This window comes from Typopeltis vanoorti, chromosome 17 (assembly GCF_054136105.1).
Source record: "Typopeltis vanoorti isolate ZY-2024b chromosome 17, IOZ_Tvanoo_1.0, whole genome shotgun sequence".
NCBI lineage: Eukaryota > Metazoa > Arthropoda > Arachnida > Uropygi > Thelyphonidae > Typopeltis > Typopeltis vanoorti.
In genome coordinates this window covers 81,982,957-82,001,023 of record NC_143565.1, presented here as the reverse complement: position 1 = coordinate 82,001,023, position 18,067 = coordinate 81,982,957, and the positions used below count along the sequence as shown (strand labels likewise).

General features: G+C 37.1%; 1 protein-coding gene across 1 annotated transcript in view; it reads left to right on the top strand.

Moving 5' to 3' along the window:
* LOC150097561 (stromal cell-derived factor 2) overlaps positions 1-18,067 on the top strand; it is a 112,843-nt gene that overhangs the window by 30,495 nt on the left and 64,281 nt on the right. Inside the window, exon 2 of the mRNA XM_090407327.1 lies at positions 4,062-4,168. Within this exon, the coding sequence (XP_090263453.1) occupies positions 4,062-4,168 (107 nt within the window). The remainder of the gene's footprint in view (positions 1-4,061; positions 4,169-18,067) is intronic.

Sequence of the window (18,067 nt, the reverse complement as noted above, 5' to 3'; positions counted from 1 at the left end):
AAGCAATTGAATGTTGTGATTTTTGAGGAACTTTTTTTTGTGTGTTTTTTGAAGTGTGGTATGGCATGAGATCCTATTGGAAGACAAATTCTTTGTCTTTCTGGACCTGTGGGACCACTCTTTTCTCCAATATTTTTATGTACTGATCACTTTTCATCATACCGTCAGCAGGTAAGTGATCCTAGACCATCATGTGTAAAACAACCCCAGAACATCTTTTTAGCTGGGTGTTTCAGAGCTTGTTGAAGGTGGGTGGGGGAAGGCTTCTCAGAGGCTGATTTGCGAACATAGGATATTCGTTCTCCATGGACAAAAAAATTTTTTTGGTCTTTAGGCAGTCCTCCCTGCTTCCAGCAATCTTCGACCGACTGTCCTGTCAGAAACATTAATCCCACTAGCTGTCAAATCTCTATTTAAATCTACAGCAGACAATCTTGGATTCATTTTGCTTTTCCTAACTAGTAAACAATCTTGAGTAAGTGTAGTTTTCTTTTTCTGTCAGGAGAAAAGGTACTTGTCTCCCTAAACCTCTTTAAAATTTTATTAACAGTACCCAAACCTACACCACATTCATTGGCAATTTGTTTTTGAGTCATGGATGTGTGCTGAGAAAGAGTACATATTTTTGAATGCTTTCTTGGAATTGAATCCATTTTATAGCTACACAAAATGAATAAAACACTATGAATGTCAACTTGTTTACACTATCACAAATGCACAACAACACTTAATGAATATCAGAAACACTGTTAAAACACACAGTCTTCTTCTTCTTTCACTATGCCTTATCCCATGTTAAACGGGATCGGTGCACTGATCTTTAACCTTCCTCTTCCAAGTTCTCCGGACCAGGGCGTCCTTCGGACTCCATCCTTTCTCCCTAAGATCCTCTGTCACCTTATCCCTCACCTGAGCTTGGGCCTGCCTCTTTTCCTCCTTCCCTCCAACTCCATATACTCCACTCATTTACCAACATACTCCTCACCCTTCCTCTCTACATGTCCAAACCACCTCAGCCTACTTTCTTGTATCTTCTTGCCAATTGGTCCCACCTTAACCGTCCCTCTGATGTAGTCATTCCTTATCCTGTCCTTTGTCACACCACTCATCCATGTCAACATCCGCATCTCCGCTACCTCCATCTTCCTTTCCTGTGCCTTGGTTATAGGCCACGTCTCCGCACCATGGAGCATCGCCAGCCTCACCACCATCTTATACAGCTTTCCTTTCCTCTTACAACTCACTCTCATGTCGCACCGGACCCCACTCATCTTCCTCCAATTCATCCAACCGCATGTTATTTGGTGCTGTATTTCCTCATCCAAGTCACCATTCCTCTCGACAACCTACCCAAAATACTTGAATTTCTTCCCTGAAATTAGCCTTTCAACCTGGAGTCGTATGACCATATCCTCGTCACTCCCCGTTGACATATATTCAGTCTTCACCGATTAATTCTTATGCCTCTCTCCTCCAATGCCTTTCTCCACTCTTCCAGTGTATTTTCAAGCTTCTCTCCGGATGATTCGCATAGAACAATGTCGTCGGCAAACAGCATGCTCCATGGTGCCTCCTTCTTGACATCCTCCACTAGTACATCCATGACCAGGTCAAAGAGGTAGGGGCTCAGAGCTGACCCTTGATGTAGCCCTACGACAATGGGGGAACCCTTCTGTCATGCCGACACTAAACCTGACCTGAGTTTCTGTTTCCTCATACATCTCCTTCACCAACCTCACGTACTTCTCCGACATCCCCGCCTTCCTCATACACCTCTATACCTCCTGTCTGGCCACTCTGTTGTATGCCTTTTCCAGGTCTATAAACGCCATGTGCAGATAGACTTCCATCCCTCTATATTTCTCCATCAATCGCCTTAGCGCATATATCGCATCCGTTGTCCCTCTTCCTGGCATAAATCCAAACTGCTCCTCACCAATTTTCGTTTCCTGCATATCCTTACTTCAATTACTCTTTCCAATATCTTCAATGTTTGTTACATCAGCTTGATCCCTCTATAGTTGCCACAGTCTTGAACATCTCCTCTTCCTTTGTAGATTGGGACGAGAATACTTTTCCTCCGTTCCTCTGGTATCTTTTCCTGTTGGGCTATTTTCCTCATCAGATCCCATAACATATCCACGCCCTCACTGCCCAAACTTTTCCACACTTCCCCAGGTATCTGGTCTGCCCCACAGCCTTTCCATTCTTCATTTTTCTTAGTACCCAATCCACCTCCTCTCTACTTATATCTTGCACCGGTCTCTCATTTGCCTCTCCATCCTCGCACCTCTCTCTCTCGGATTCTCCTCATTTAGTAGTTTATGGAAATATTCTTTCCATCTTCCTCTGATTTTGTCCTCCTCTTGTAATACTATTCCTGAGGCATCCTTTATCTGCTTGACTGATGTTATGTCTTTCGAGGCCTTATCTCTGGCTTTCGCTATTCTCAGCAACTGAGCTTCACCACCGTTTCTCTCAAGTTCTTCATAAACCTCATCAACTGCCCTCGCTTTCGCCCTTGCCACAGCAGCTCTCTTTGCATTTTTCTTTGCTAATCTATATGCCTCCTTGTCGGCTCTAGTTCCCGTCATGTCCCATTTTTACTTTGCCTCTTTCTTTTCCTTGGATCCAACTGCACTCCTCATTCCACCACCATGCCTCCTTATCCTCAGGCAGTCCCTTTCCTGATGTTATACCAAGCACCTCTTCTCCAATTTTTCTAATATTCCGACTATTAACGTCCCACCATTCTTCCACATCCTCTGATAACTTCATTTCTTTCAATACCTTTTCTTTAAACTTATTCCTTGGGCCTTCCTCTTTCAATTTCCACCACTTTATTCTCCTATGTATCTGCCACTTCCGTCTATTCTTCTTTTCCCCTTTTATATCACAGTCTACCACAACCAACCTGTGATATGCCGCTACACGTTCTCCATTAATAACTTTACAGTTTTTCACCTCCTTCAGATGTTTCCTACAGCACATAATATAGTCAGTCTGACTCATTCTATCCCCGCTCTTATAGATTATCAGATGCCCAACTCTCTTCTTGAACCACGTGTTAGCTATAGCCAGATCGAAGGCCACAGCATATTCTATGATTCTTTTACCTTCTTCATTTCTTTCACCACTACTCTAACCCCCATGTACCCTTTCTTCACTGCTTCGTCGCCTTCCTACATGCCCATTCAGATCTGCTCCGACGATCACTCTCTCACCATCAGGGATTCCCATTACTACTTGGTGAAGTTCTCTCCAGAATGTCTCTTTCTCCTCCTCATCACAACCTACTTGTGGGGCATAGCCACACACTATAGTAGCCACACTTCCTCCCATCTCAAGCTTAACGCTCATAATCCGATCATTCTTCCGGCATCCCTCGCAGACTCCACCCTTCAGCTCCTTATCAATGATAATTCCAACTCCGTTTCTTCCCTTCTCATTCACACCACTATAAAACAGTTTATATCCCTCCGCCAGCTCCTTTGCTTTATTGCCCTTCCACCTTGTCTCCTGCATGCACAAGATCTTCAGCTTCCTTCTTCTCATCATGTCCACTATCTCCTTACTTTTCTCATTCATCATACCCACATTCAGCGACCCGATTCTTACTTTACACACACTCTCTTTCTGTTGGACTCTCTTCTTTAGCCGAACCCGTCCTTGGTTCAGTAGCCTTAGCCCACTTCTCACAGTCCTCGGGCGACAGAACTGCGCGTCGCTTACGGGGGATGCCATAGCCGTGGTCCTTTCTCTGTTATTGAACTTTTCATCCTTGGTTTTGGCATGGTTTTTTAAATGTTAAAACACACAGTACTTAACCAAAATAGTGAACCAAAACCAGAAATAATAAACCGAAACTGAAAACTATTGTGAAGTGAAATAAAAACCAAACCAAAACCCAAAACTTGATGAAAGCTTGTTGGGATTAATTTGTTTGCTACTGTATTTATGCTATGTTGCATTTCTGTTTGGGATAATAAAAAGATTTTAAAACATAAGTGGACCACATTGTAAATTTTGTTTTAAGATAATGTTTTCATTTCTTTCATCAGCTCATCCATATGTTACTTGTGGATCAGTAGTCAAATTATTAAACTCTCATTTCAAAGTTCGTCTTCATTCTCATGAAGTGAAGTATGGATCTGGAAGTGGACAACAGGTATAGGAATTCTTTCTGTTATGTTATTTATGGTATGTTTCAATAAGGAAATACTGTGAGTAAGCATATTTAAATAAATTATAATACCGGAATTAACTCACGTAAAATATTATTTATTAGTATAATTTTCAGTATCGCAGCCATCTTCAGTACAAGGTTGAACAACAACTGACAATTCCAAAAGGCACCACCTAAGTATCTAATGCAAGATACTAAAAAAAGGTCATTAAATTTCCTAACTTAAAAAAAAAAACTTAAATAAATAATTAATTAATATATATATATGCAATTAAAAAATTAGGAAAGATTAGCTGATTTAACAAGTACTATCTCCCACAAAGGGGATAGACATAAACTGTCAGATCTGTTTAAGTTAGGAGAGTGAAGTAAAGTTTCACATGTTTCTTTATAAAGCCATTCCATGAAGAGCTGACTTTTGTGAAGGATTCTTGTCTTGTTCCAATAAAGTCTGTCTACTGTTGATGGCATGCTCTGCAAGTCCATACTATTCAAGTTCAAGGTATTGAATGTAAGACTTGTGTTCTTCTAGCCGAATAAAAGCAGATCTTCCTGTTTGTCTGAAATAAGATAACCCATAGGAACAGGGAATCTGGTGGACACATGAATGATTGAGATGTGGAAGCTTATCCTTTGCCGTTCCCTGAATTGGCACAAAAGCCAGTTCTTCATGGAACAGCTTTATAAAGAAACATGTGAAACTTTACTTCACTCTCCTAACTTAAACAGATCTGATAGTCTGTCTATCCCCTTTGTGGGAGATAGTACTTTTTAAATCGGCTAAACTTTCCTAACTTTTTTTAATTGTATGTATGTGTGTGGGTTAATTATTTATTTTTTATTTTTATGTAAGCTTTTTTTTTTTTTAAGTTAGGAAATTTAATGACCTTTTTTAGTTACCTTGCATTAGCTACTTAGGTGGTGTCTTTTGGAATTGTCAGTTATTGTTCAACCTTGTACTGAAGATGCCTGTGATACTCAGGTGAAAATTATACTAATAAATAATATTTTATGTGAGTTAATTCAGGTATTATAATTTATTTAAAGTTATTTATGATCTAAACCTTTTTTGTTTTGCAGGATTCCAATTATGGCTCATAAGCAGACAGAATTGATTCTAATTATGTACATTTTTTGTGCATTTATCAGCATACAGATTCTTATTCTGTATGCTGGTAAATGTAGAGAGAGAGAATAAATTTTCATTGCAATGTAGACCTATTCAGTTTATTATTACAGAAGTAAAGTGGATTCTAGATCCAACATTATTTCAAAGCTGAATGTTTGTAGAAATTATGGATGTTTCGTAAGTTGACCATAGAGCTTACGACAATACAATCCTTTGCACCTCCAAGAATGGACGCTTTGGCAGCGTTGTTGTCTTTTAAGTAGTGCAAGCTAAGGCAACTCGGGGATCAGAAGAAATTTTGTTATTTAGGTTATTTAAGATTCTGATCCAGGTGGTGGCAAGAGGTTGAACACAGTGGCCTTTTTATGAGACCATATGGCATGATTGTTATTTGTACGAGAGGAAACTCTCTTTAACTCTCATTTCGCATTTACAAATCAAATGCTTATCATTTGTTCCATTCCTTAATGTAGGTTAAGAATAAATCTGGAGTACAGGCATTATGCAAATTTTGACTTACACAAATTATCATGAAAGGGCTAAAAAAAATGGTGAGTTATAAAAAATTTACTTAATCCACCTATATTACTTGCATCCCATTGTGTGAATCTTAATGCCTCACAGTTCCTACAAGTCTGAAGAGAAATAGATGTCCTGTTAGTCTGTTATTGAGAGATTTATGAAGAGGTGGAAATAAGCCACTGTTCAGTAGTGCATTAACATGCTTTAAAATTACAGAATTCATACACAAATTGGATTTCAGTATGTAATTATTAAGGCAAAGTAGTAGACTATAAATAGTAGGAAAAAAAATTAAATGCTTAATTTTGTCATTTATAAGGAAGGTCGAATGGCCATATTAAGCATGTAATTTTTTTTTTCTCGTACTATTTATAGTATATTACTTTGGAAGTTTTTCAACTTGGTTATACTATAAATTAAAGATACCAAGAAATTATATACTTGGTTTAATCCTTTATTCAAGTGTAAGCATGCAAGTTTGCACCTGAACTATTTTCAGGATTGGTGCAACTCATATAAAGAATCTAATGACTTCATATCCCTTCCCTTAGTATCCCATAATGCAAAGTACATATCCTTACAGACATGTATAATGCTATGCGTTATGGGAAGGGTCACTTCCCAGATTGGTTTTGACCTTTATTGAGGTGAAAAAGTAAAGGGTTGCTCATCCTAGGCCTAGAGTATTAGTATAGGGGTACAAGAGAGCCTGATAGTATTAGGAGAAAGAAAGGCAGTTAGATAGCCAAATCATAGATCAATATATTACCAAAGGCTATCAGTTTTCCTATTTCACCAATCTCATATAGATGAACAACCAAAAGGCCAATTGAAACTAAAGCACAAAGATGACTGAAACCCAGGTGGTTAGCCCCATCTGGGTTTAACTGTCTTGAATTGGCCTTCTCTGCCTGGGATTGCTCTCCAGTCATCTGTGCAATTGACTATAAGACCACATTCAATTAAGATGATGAAACTATTTTAAAAAACCTCTCATAGCAAGAATAGACAGAATTTTATCTCCTCCTGATGATTATTGCATAATGTGGGTGGTCTACACCATGTTGTGATAAATTTGATATCTCCTAGAATGCTTTTTAAATGCAAAAATTGTTTGACTGAACAATAGAATTTCCACAATACAATATTATAAAGCATTTGGATGTCATATTGCTGGTTTTCAAATGTTTCATGTTTCTTTCTAACTTTCCATAAATGGTATTTTAATTCATTAATTATAAAAATCAAAATTCTCTTCCATTGCTGACAGTGGTGGGTATTGTAAAAAAAAAAATAACCTGTTCTGTTGTAAGTAATAGAATGTCCAACACATTACATAATCTGTTCCAAATATGCAGGACAAGAGGGCAGCCATAGAATGCATGTTCTACTATTTCCAATCGGTAACAAATGTCACCGATTGGATCTCCGATGTTAAAGTACCTTCATTTGATAGTATTGCCTGGAAAGTGAATTTCCATATGCAATTCTCCAAGCAAGATCCCTCCTGTTAGGGTACCCTTGGAACTTCACGGTGAAAGAGATTAAAGATTTCTTTATACCAAATTTTACTTTTTTTAATGGAAAGAATGTCATTTCCAGAGTGTTTTAGCAGTCTTAAAGTAAAGTACAGTGTTGTAGTATTCAGGAACAATCTCAGCTTTTGGACCTGTATCATCATCAACTCCAAACAGGGGAAGATCAAAATCCAAATAGTACTGGAGATGATCTGCACATATGTGATCAGTCTGCAATATTTATGGATTTTAGAAGCTGTATTGCTTAAATAGCAGAATTTTAAGACTGGAAGTCCACATCCTCCATGCTTCTTTGATACTTGAAGAAATTCCTTTTTAACTTCTTCGTATTGACTGGACCAAAAAAATTGTAGAGGTTTATTATATAATTGCTTTTCTTCAGCTTCTGTGATGTCTGTAATATTTATTATGTACAACTGAGCAGGAAAGATTATGGTTTTGAGCATTATACATTTCTGTAAGTAGAAGAAAAGAATGTGTCCCTATTTTCCAGTCTTCTAACATTTCAAAGTTCTTGTATATAAGTTTTTGGACTGATAATATTGGGTAAGTGGAAAAGGAAATTCTAAGTATAATGAGGAGTTCTCTCTTATGGGTTAGTCCAAAAGGAATGCCTCCAAGATGCCACTTTCCATAAACTTTTAATTTTGTCTTGTCTGCATTAATAATTAATTCACTGCTTTTGCTAAATTTTTCCAAAATACCAAAAAATATATATCATCATCATCATCATCAAATTCCTGCCATGTACCCTCAAGGGGTGTACAGGATATGACAGTACTACATGAAAAAATTACATCATTACTAACTTCCTATCTACAATTTTCCTCCAAATCAGTCTGTTACTTGTCAAGACTCCAACATTATCAGATCTTATATTTCTATCGTCTAAGGCACTTTGTACCGTATCAATCCACCTATATCTTGGTCTTCCTCTGGGTCGTTTTCCTGCCAACCTGGCAGAGAACACTTGTTTTGCTAATCTTTCCTCTCCCATTCTATTTAAGTGACCATACCATCTGAGATTAGCTCTGCTAACGCATTCCTGGATGCTGACAATGTCAAGTTCTTTCCTAATATCCTCATTTTTAATATGATATTGCCATTGATGACATCTGTTCATGCCTCTAATCTTTCTCAGGACTCTCATATCTGCGGTCTCTAGTCTTTGGTCAAGTGTTTTACTTCTGACCCAGCTCTCAGATCCATAAGTTAAAATTGGTTTGAACACAGTCTTGTATACAGATAATTTAGTGTTCCGACTAATTTCTTTCTTATTCCATATGAATTTATTCAATTGACTTCCCACGACACCAGCTTTGCTGATTCTGTTGTCTATTTCTATATTTGGTTTACCATCTTCAGTAAAAATTGTGCCTAAGTAGCTGAAATGTTTTACTTGTTCCACAGGTTCTCCATTCACAACACAGTTGACATTTTCGATGATTCTGCCTATTTTCATTGTCTTTGTCTTTTTATTGCTGACCTTCATACCATATCTATTACAACAGCTATTCAATTTAGTTAGAGAATCTTGCAGACTTGTAGCGGATTTATTTAGAAGTATAACATCATCCGCATAAAGCAAAGAGCTGACATTAACATCTCCAATTTTGATATCAGGTTTAATACCACATTCCTTCATAATGTGATCCATATAGATAATGAATAACAGAGGGGATAATGTACATCCTTGTCTCACACCAGATTTAACATTAAACCATCTTCCTGTACTTCCTTCAATTCTAACTGCTGACTCACAACTCAAATAAAGACTAAGTATTGCTTGATATAATGCCCCATTGACACCATATAACTGCAGCGTATTGAATAGCTTCTCTCTCGGCACCTTGTCATATGCCTTTTCCAAATCGACAAAACTTAAATACAGATCTTTGTTATATTCCCATGCTTTCTCGACTATTTGTCGTAAAGTGAAGATCTGATCCTGACAGCCTCTATTTGGCCTGAATCCAGCTTGTTCTTCACCAAGCTTTTCTTCCACAATTCTTCTCAACCGTTTCTCAAGTATACTTGCATAGATCTTGCCAGGAACACTCAGTAGGGAAATTCCTCTGTAATTCTCACATTCAGTTTTATTTCCCTTTTTATATATGGGTACTAGAGCTCTACTCCAATCATCGGGAATTCGTCCCTCTGTCCAGGCTTTCTGAACTATGCAGTGCAGCCACTGTAAGACTCTTATACCACCATACTTCAGCATTTCTGGTCGAATATCATCTACTCCTGCTGCCTTTCCACATTTCAAGCCTTTGATGGCTGTTTCTACTTCAAGTATGGATATGTATTCCTGACTGCATGCCTGGTCAGTGTTTTTTATCACTGTGCTGTCATCACTGCTTGTTTCATTTAGCAGTTTTTCTAAGTAATTACTCCATACTTCAAGGATATCTTTTTCTCCTGTTTTCATTTCACCTTTATCATCTCTAATTCCTTTTACAGCACTCTTTCCTCCATTCCTAAGCTTCTTCAACAACCTCCAGAATATTTTGCCACCTTCTTGATATTTATTTTCTATATTCTTGCCAAAGTCCTCCCATGACTTTTGTTTAGCTAGTTTTACACACTGTTTAGCTTTCTTACATTTGTCTCTGTATTCTGTAAGAGTACAAGCTGACTTATTTGCCAGGAACTTTTGATATGCTTTCTTCTTTTCCTTCACTGCCTCTTTAACTTCCTGTGTCCACCAGGGAGTTCTGATTTTTTTATCCTTGCACACAACCTCACCACATGCCTCTCTTGCAGAATCAATCAATGTTTCCTTCAGAGTTTGCCACTGAATCTCCAAGGTTTGATTCGTGTTCTCAAACTCTTTCATTTTCTTTTCAATAATATTTCTGTATTTTAGTCTACAGTTCACATCTGAGAGCTGCTCAACTTTTATTCGCTTTAAAACTTTCTTACATGTTATTCTTTTCAATATGAAATTCAATTTTATCCTGCTCAAGACTAAATAGTGATCACTTCCAATTTCAAATCCTCTGTACACTCTGGTGTCCTGCACCAGGGAGAAAAGATCACTATCAACAATAACATAGTCAATGAGACTTCTTATTCCTAGCCTCTTCTCTCCATGTGAATTTGTGCACTTTTTTATGTTGGAACATGGTGTTAGTGATAACCAGTCCATGTCCTGAGCAGAAATCCAACAGATATTTGCTATTATTATTAGCTTTGCTCTTTTCTCCAAATTTTCCCAAAATATTTTTGTATGTCTCACAATCATTTCCTACTCTACTATTTAGATCCCCAACAAGGACCAACTTTTCCTTTTTCATTGTGTCAGTTGCTTTTTCTAAAGCCTCAAAAAATTCCTCCATTTCTACCTTAGTAGAACCTGTGGGACCATAGGCACAAATAAGTCTCATTGTCCAGTTCCCCATTCTCATATTTGCCCACATTACTCTACTTGAGACTGACTGCCATTCAAGAAGATTAGCCTCGTATTTTGTGTTGAATACTATGGCTACTCCTTCTTTTCCTTGATTGTCATTGCCTGAATATAACATTTTGTATTTATTGCTCAGAAAGATCTCACCAGTTTTGGTCTTTTTTGTTTCAGTCACCCCTATTATGTCGATCTGGTACTTATCTAATTCCTCAGCTAGCTCCATTTCTTTGCCATTCAGGCTTCTTACATTGATAGTACCCATCTTTAACTCTGGTGATGTCGAGTTGGGGGTTTGTTTTCAGATTTGTTCCAGTAGCTGACTTTTCGCTGTTCGCCCTGGTTCCCTGGCGATAACAACGGGGGCCTTGTTTAACCGGGCGACGCCCCAGCCGGCATGAAATTTTGTCATGTTGTACCATCATTTTTTATTTTGGTTTAACCAATAAGAATACAATTTGGTCGGCTAAATCCCAAATTGCCAGCCCATCCTCGTTCGTTCAGTATCAAAGTAGATACCCAACAGGGTGCACCACGAGAAGGTGAGGATTGGACATTAGGTCAGAAGCCCTGGTCGGTTCTCCGCATTCCTTTAAAGGCTATGTGGAGGTCTCCTCTCAGTTATACAGCTTTGACCCTTAAGCACCCCCAAAAATATATATATGGAATCATTATCCTTCAAAGTTCCTACTACATAATCGGCATATGCTAATACCTTATTTTCCTTTATAGTTGAAGGAACTATTATTCCTCGCACAGCATGTGTGACTTCCTGTAAGAAAGGTTCAAAACCCAATGCAAAGAGCAGTGGACTGAGTGGGCAACCTTGTTTGACTCCTTTTCAAAGTTTTACTGAGTCTGACAGGAACCCATTAACTAGGAGGCAGGTGGTTGAATTAGCATAGGCTCCTTTGATAACGGATAGCAGTTTTTTACCTACACCAATTTGCTGGAGGATGTGGAATAGAAAGGGATGCCGGACATTATCAAAGCCTTGAGTAAGGCCTACTGATAGCACTGCCATCGACTGCTTGACCTTGTGCTCCATACACTTGTGTGCTTTTAATTATGTATCTCATTCCCACTTTGAGCCTGTTATTGATAATGCGAAAAAATATCTTGTAGTCAGTATTAGATAGAGAAATAGGTCCCCAGCTGCTGATTAAGGTGTGATCTCTATTAGGTTTAGAAATTAGGACAGCTTGGCTTGCTACAAATTCACTTGGTATGTGTCCTGATGAGAGAAAGGAATTAAATAGTGTAACTAGAATGGGAAGAATAAAATCCTAGGCTTCACTATAAAGTTCTATCCCTAGACCATCAGATCCTGGTGATTTTTTTGTCTGGCATTCTTTATAGGCTATGGTAACTTCAGATGCTGTAATGGGTCTGTCAAGCCCATCTTGGATATGAACAGGAAATTTATTAATGTTCCAAGAGTTATAATTTTCAACAGTACTAGTCTTCAAATAGACTTTTGTAGTGTTTTTGAAAGAAGTCAAGGATGTCTTGTGTGGTGGACATGTCTTCTTCATCAATGCAAATTCAAGTGATAGTCCTTTCTGAGATCTCATCAGTGGGAGCCGGACCCAAAGGTGATACGAAGGTAATGCAGAAGTCATATTTCACATATGAGTAGCCAAAAGGTGTCATAACTTATTATTAATATACTCTGGATTAGAGAAAGTTGTTGGAAGTTTTTTCACTTGGTTATACTATAAATTAAAGATACTAAGAAATTATATACTTGGTTTAATCCTTAGTCCAAGTGTAAGCAGTCTGTTATTGGGAGATTTATGAAGGAGGGGGAAATAAGCCACTTTTCAGTAGTGCATTAACATGCTTTAAAAGTTACAGAAATTGGATTTCATATATAATTATTAAGGCAAAGTAGTAGACTATAAATAGTAGAAGGAAAAAAAAAATTGCTTAATTTTGCCATTCATAAGAAAGGTCGATTGGCCATATTAAGCATATAATTTTTTTTTCTCGTACTATTTATAGTATTACTTTGCTGGAAGTTTTTCCATTTGGTCATATTATAAATCATGGCTGTCCAACCTTAGGTAATCCGAGAGCTGCATTAAAGAAAAATATTTATCCGAGGGCCACATCACAATGTGCATCTAGTAATTTGGTGAGCAGCAGTGACACAACCTCGACAGCTGAACCAATGAACAACACTAATCATGCTCTTACGTTCAACATGAGTGCCTGGAGCATGCGTGTTGAAACAAAACAGTGTAAGAACTCTTCTTTGACACATCTAATATTTGAAAAATGCATGGATATATGTAATGTATCCATAATATGTTATGTATGTATGTAAAGAGTGATGTAAAAACACCAAATAAGATTAATAACATCGAAATTATTGATTAGTGATAGAATTAAAATATCTAATACACATTAGATTCAAATTGTTATTTTATTTTTTCGCTTGTGAAAATCAAAACCCACAGGTAGGTGGTGCAAAATCGCACCGCGGGTTGCATCTTGCCCACTGGCAGTGCTTTGGACAGCCCTGCTATAAATTAAAGATACTGAGAAATTATATACTTGGTTTGCATAAAAGTGCAAATTTATATGCTTACGCTTGGATCAAGGATTAAACCAAGTATTAATTTCTTGGTATCTTTAATTTATAGTACAGTCATCCCTCCACTTACATCCTCTCGAAGATATGTCCGTGATCCCATAAGGGAATGAATAACATTTTCAGCTATACTTTTGAACACGACTAAGCAAGCGTAAGGCAAAGCATCAACAGTGGCAATCTCCCTCGGCAGTCGGCACATGTCTTCAACAGTTCCTCTGTTGATTTGTGTTTGAGAAATGGGTTATTTGTGTATTTATCGTTAAATATTTCACAATTATTTGTGAAACATGGCCTTACGTGCACAATCAAAAAGCCTAGTGAAGAATCACAGAAAAAGAGGTGAGCAATTGATCTTGAAACGAAGTTGCAAGTTATAAAGCAACAAGCAGCTGGTAAGCCCCTCAATGTGATCGCACATGACTTCGGATGGTCTCGTTCTACAGTGACAACCATTTTGAAAAATAAGGATAAAATTGTAGAGGCTGTGAAAGGATCTGCTTCCATTAAATCGATGATAGTGACGAAGCAACGACAAGGTCCTATCAATGATATGGAAAAGCTACTTGCATCATAGATAGAGGACCTGAACCAAAAGCGTATACCCCTTAGCACTGTGACCATAACCACTGAGGTACTGTGTCTTCAACATGTTGAAGGAGAACCCAATTATGACTATGAATTCAACACTTCTTCCGGTTGGATCATCAGATTCAATCAGCATTTTGCACTGCATAATGTGAAAATGTATGGGAATCTGCAAGTGCTGAGAAGGCTGCCAAGGAGTTTGTGGAAAAATTGGATAAAATTATTATGGAGGAAAATTATTTGCCACAGCAAATATTTAATATGGATGAGACTTGCTTGTTTTGGAAAAAAATGCCCGGGCAGACATTGATCCACAAAAAACTAACATCTATACCCAGTTTCAAAGCTCTTAATGCCTGTATTATGATTCTGTTACAGGTAATGTGGCTGGATATAAACTGAAACCATTTGTGATAATGAGAATCCACGGATCTTCAAAAACATTTGGAAGCATACTCCCAGTACGTTATCAGAGCAATAAGAAGTCGTGGATGACTCAAAAATTGTTTGAGGATGCCTTAATCAACTGTTATGCGAGTGAAATAAAAAGTTATTGTGTGAAAGAAAATGTAGAATTTAAAATTTTATTAATTCTAGATAATTCTCCAGGTCATCCGTCTTATAGTGGTGATCCTCACCAAGTTCAAGGTCATGTTTCTCCCTCCAAACACTACTTCATTGATCCAACCATTGGATCAGGGAGTTCTTGCAATGTTTAAGGCTTATTATCTACAGAAAACTTTTTCACAAGCCATTTCTTCTACTGAAGGAAATGACCAGACTCTCATGTAATTCTGGAAAACATTCAATATTTATCATGCTATTAAAAATATTGCTGTGGCTTGGGACGTAGTGACCTCAATCTATGAGTGGCATATGGAAAAAAAGACATTAAAAAGGTTTGTGCATGATTTTGGAAGTTTGTAATATTGAGCCTAGTAAACAATCTGAATCTCAAAGTGAATGATGATGACATAATTCAACTCATAGAAAGTTCCCCTGAAGAGCTGACCAACGAAGAATTGATCGAAGGAACAACTGTTGCAGAAGAGGAAAAACGAGAAACGGGAAGAGGTAGTTGAACAATTTACAGTAAAGGGCCTTGCAGAAATGTTCTTTGCGGTTAGCAATGTCCTCAAAATGGCTGAAGACATGGACCCCAATGTTGAACACTACTTAATAATAGAAACAAAACAAATTTATGATGAAAATAAGAAGAGGAATAAACAAAGCACATTGGACATTTTCATCAAAAAAACAATGGTTACACCAGAAGAGCCACAGCCTAATCATTCACACAGGAAAGGTAATGAAGATGTGATTGTGGAGGAAGATTTGAGTGATTATTCTCCTGTTTTATAGTGGCAGTAACACACAGTACAGTTTTATAAGGTTTGAAAATTAAAATGACAGTGCTGTATGCTTATTACAGTTAAGTTCCTAATCCCTATAACTGTGTTGTTTTAATGTATTGACTTGCGTCCTGCCGGATGGAATGGAACCTGGATGCAAGTCGAGGGATGACTGTATAACCAAGTGGAAAAACTTTTAACAACAATCTGTAATCTAGAGTATTTTAATAATAAGGTCTGACACCTTTTGGCTACTCATATATGAAAATGACTTTGGCATTACTTCAACATTAGTATCTCTGAGTTTGGCTCCCACTGATGAGACCTCAATAAAGGTCAAAACCAGCCTGGGCAGTGACCCTTCCCATAATGTATAGTACCATACATGTCCATAAGAAGATGTGCTTTGCGTTATGGGATACCAAGGCAAGTGATATGAAGTCATTGGCTTCTTTATATGAGTTAACCCAGTCCTGAAAATAGTTCAGATGCAAACTCGTTTGCTTACACTTGGATAAAGGATTAAACCAAGTATATAATTTCTTAGTATCTTTATTTATATTACTTTTGCCTTAATAATTACATACTGGTAAAGGGATAAAATTCAATTTAATCAAGTTTATCATGCTATTAAAAATGTTTGTGGAATGTCTTTCTTAACTAAGTGGGGGACTGCCTGTATTTTGTTCCAGGCCACTTGCACTATGTTAATTATTATTTTTATTTTTTATTTTTTTACAACAGATAGTCCAAATATAGGATATTAGGGTGGAAAATGTAGGTCCTTACTTCAGCAAAAATAATTTCTGTAACCTGATCAGAGCAACTGTTTGGATCAAGAGACATAGGAAACTAATCCAGCTATGGATAGAATTTCTGGTGGTTATACCATTTGGTGCCCTTGCAATGACCAAAGATATGTAGTTAGGAGTGGCTCATTGAAGAATATTCCATAGGAGAGGAAACTTCACTTGGTTAGGTCTCAAATTAATGAGTAATAATGTGACTTGCCTAATATTTTTGGAAGGAATGCTGGTTAAGAAAAGATCAAAGAAGTGGCAAAGGTTTTCTAGTATTCTAGTGGTAGATAGATAATTCGCATTAGATCACTTTTCCAAAGTGTGGAAATTGGAACATGACCTTTCATGTACATCTAGGAGTACATGAAAGGTCATTAATGGGTACAAGGCACTTTTCTTTATTTTAATTACTTTTTTAATTTTTATATTTTTGGATATATTTATACAAACACACACACACACACACACACACACACACACACACACACACACACACACACACACACACACACACACACACACATTTATTGAATCTGTCTGTCTTGCAAAGTAAACAAATTTCTTTATTTTGCGTGCAGGACAAAGTGAATGGAATGATTGCAAAATTGCAGTTGGGCTAAAACAACTTAGTACTGGTGAATTACTCTTGTTCATCTCACCACGAGAGTAACAAATTTAACTAATGAAATTGATAACAATGTGCTTGAAACTTATGAGGCAGCATTTGGAAAATTTGCAGAAAAATCTTAAGAATATATCCCTAAATTGGATAACCATTTTGGGTGCATAAGAAAACCATTTAATATCAGTGTTGAAACAAGAACCTTTCACAGTCAGACAAAGAACAGCTATTAGAACAAATGTCATTTTGGCTGCACATTAATAATGAATATCCAGTTTTATCAGAAGAAAAAGGTCTGAAGTAAATGCTTTTAAATTCTGAAGATAATGTTTCTCCTATATTTGGAATACAAAGAAAGCCAAGCTGTTTAATAAAGGAGCTATGAAGTATCCTCTGCACTTCTTTAGTTCATTTCTTTCAAAGTTGGGTTTTCTGCACTTTCCGACCTCAAAATGAAAGAAAAGGAAGAGAGCAAGAAATAAAATAAACAGTCTTCTTTACATGGAACTCCATCTATGACTAAAAATAAAAAATATAAAAATGGATTTTGCCAAACTGATTTCTTCCCAACGAAAACAGTTTAATTCATCTCATTAAACTTTTTTTTTATTATTGAAAATTTAAATTTCATAATTTTTTATTCTCCTGTATATATATTGGATTTGCATAACTAAAAATGCAATTTAAAAAAAGTTTCACATGTTGGTAATCTATTATAAAGCAAACATCAACAACTAAACACATTTTTAATTATTTGTGTTTGAATGAAATTTAATTATGACTTCTCCCAAATTGCCTTTGTTTCAGGGGGGGGGTGCCAGTATTATTAACATTTTAAAACAGATATGCGGGTACGGAAAGTTTTGGAAACACTGCATTAGATGGTTGCTTACAGCAAATAACCTAGCATTTCTCCAGCTTTTGTTGGTGGAATTGGATGAAGGAGGCCAGTTGGAGTAGTTGTTAGACATTAGTCACCAGACTTCACTGTCTGGAATTTTCAGAGCTTGGGAAAATGGCACAGGTAGCAGATGAATGTTAGAACATGGAAACCTTAAGACAGAAAAGGCCCAATATAGAAGGATTATAGATTTCACATTCTCTTGGTTGGAGTATCAAATGCACCAGTGCCACTCTTCTGGCAGAAGGAATTACAGTGTATTTTGAACACTTTGAGCATACATTGTTAGTTATTGCAACTACTATTTGAGGTTGCCAAAAATAGGATTGGTCAGATGTACATCATTTATGTTGAAGTGGATGTGGAAATGATACTTATTTGGTTTTTTGCATATCAGTGTTAGAGAAAAGTTAAAGTAGGAACA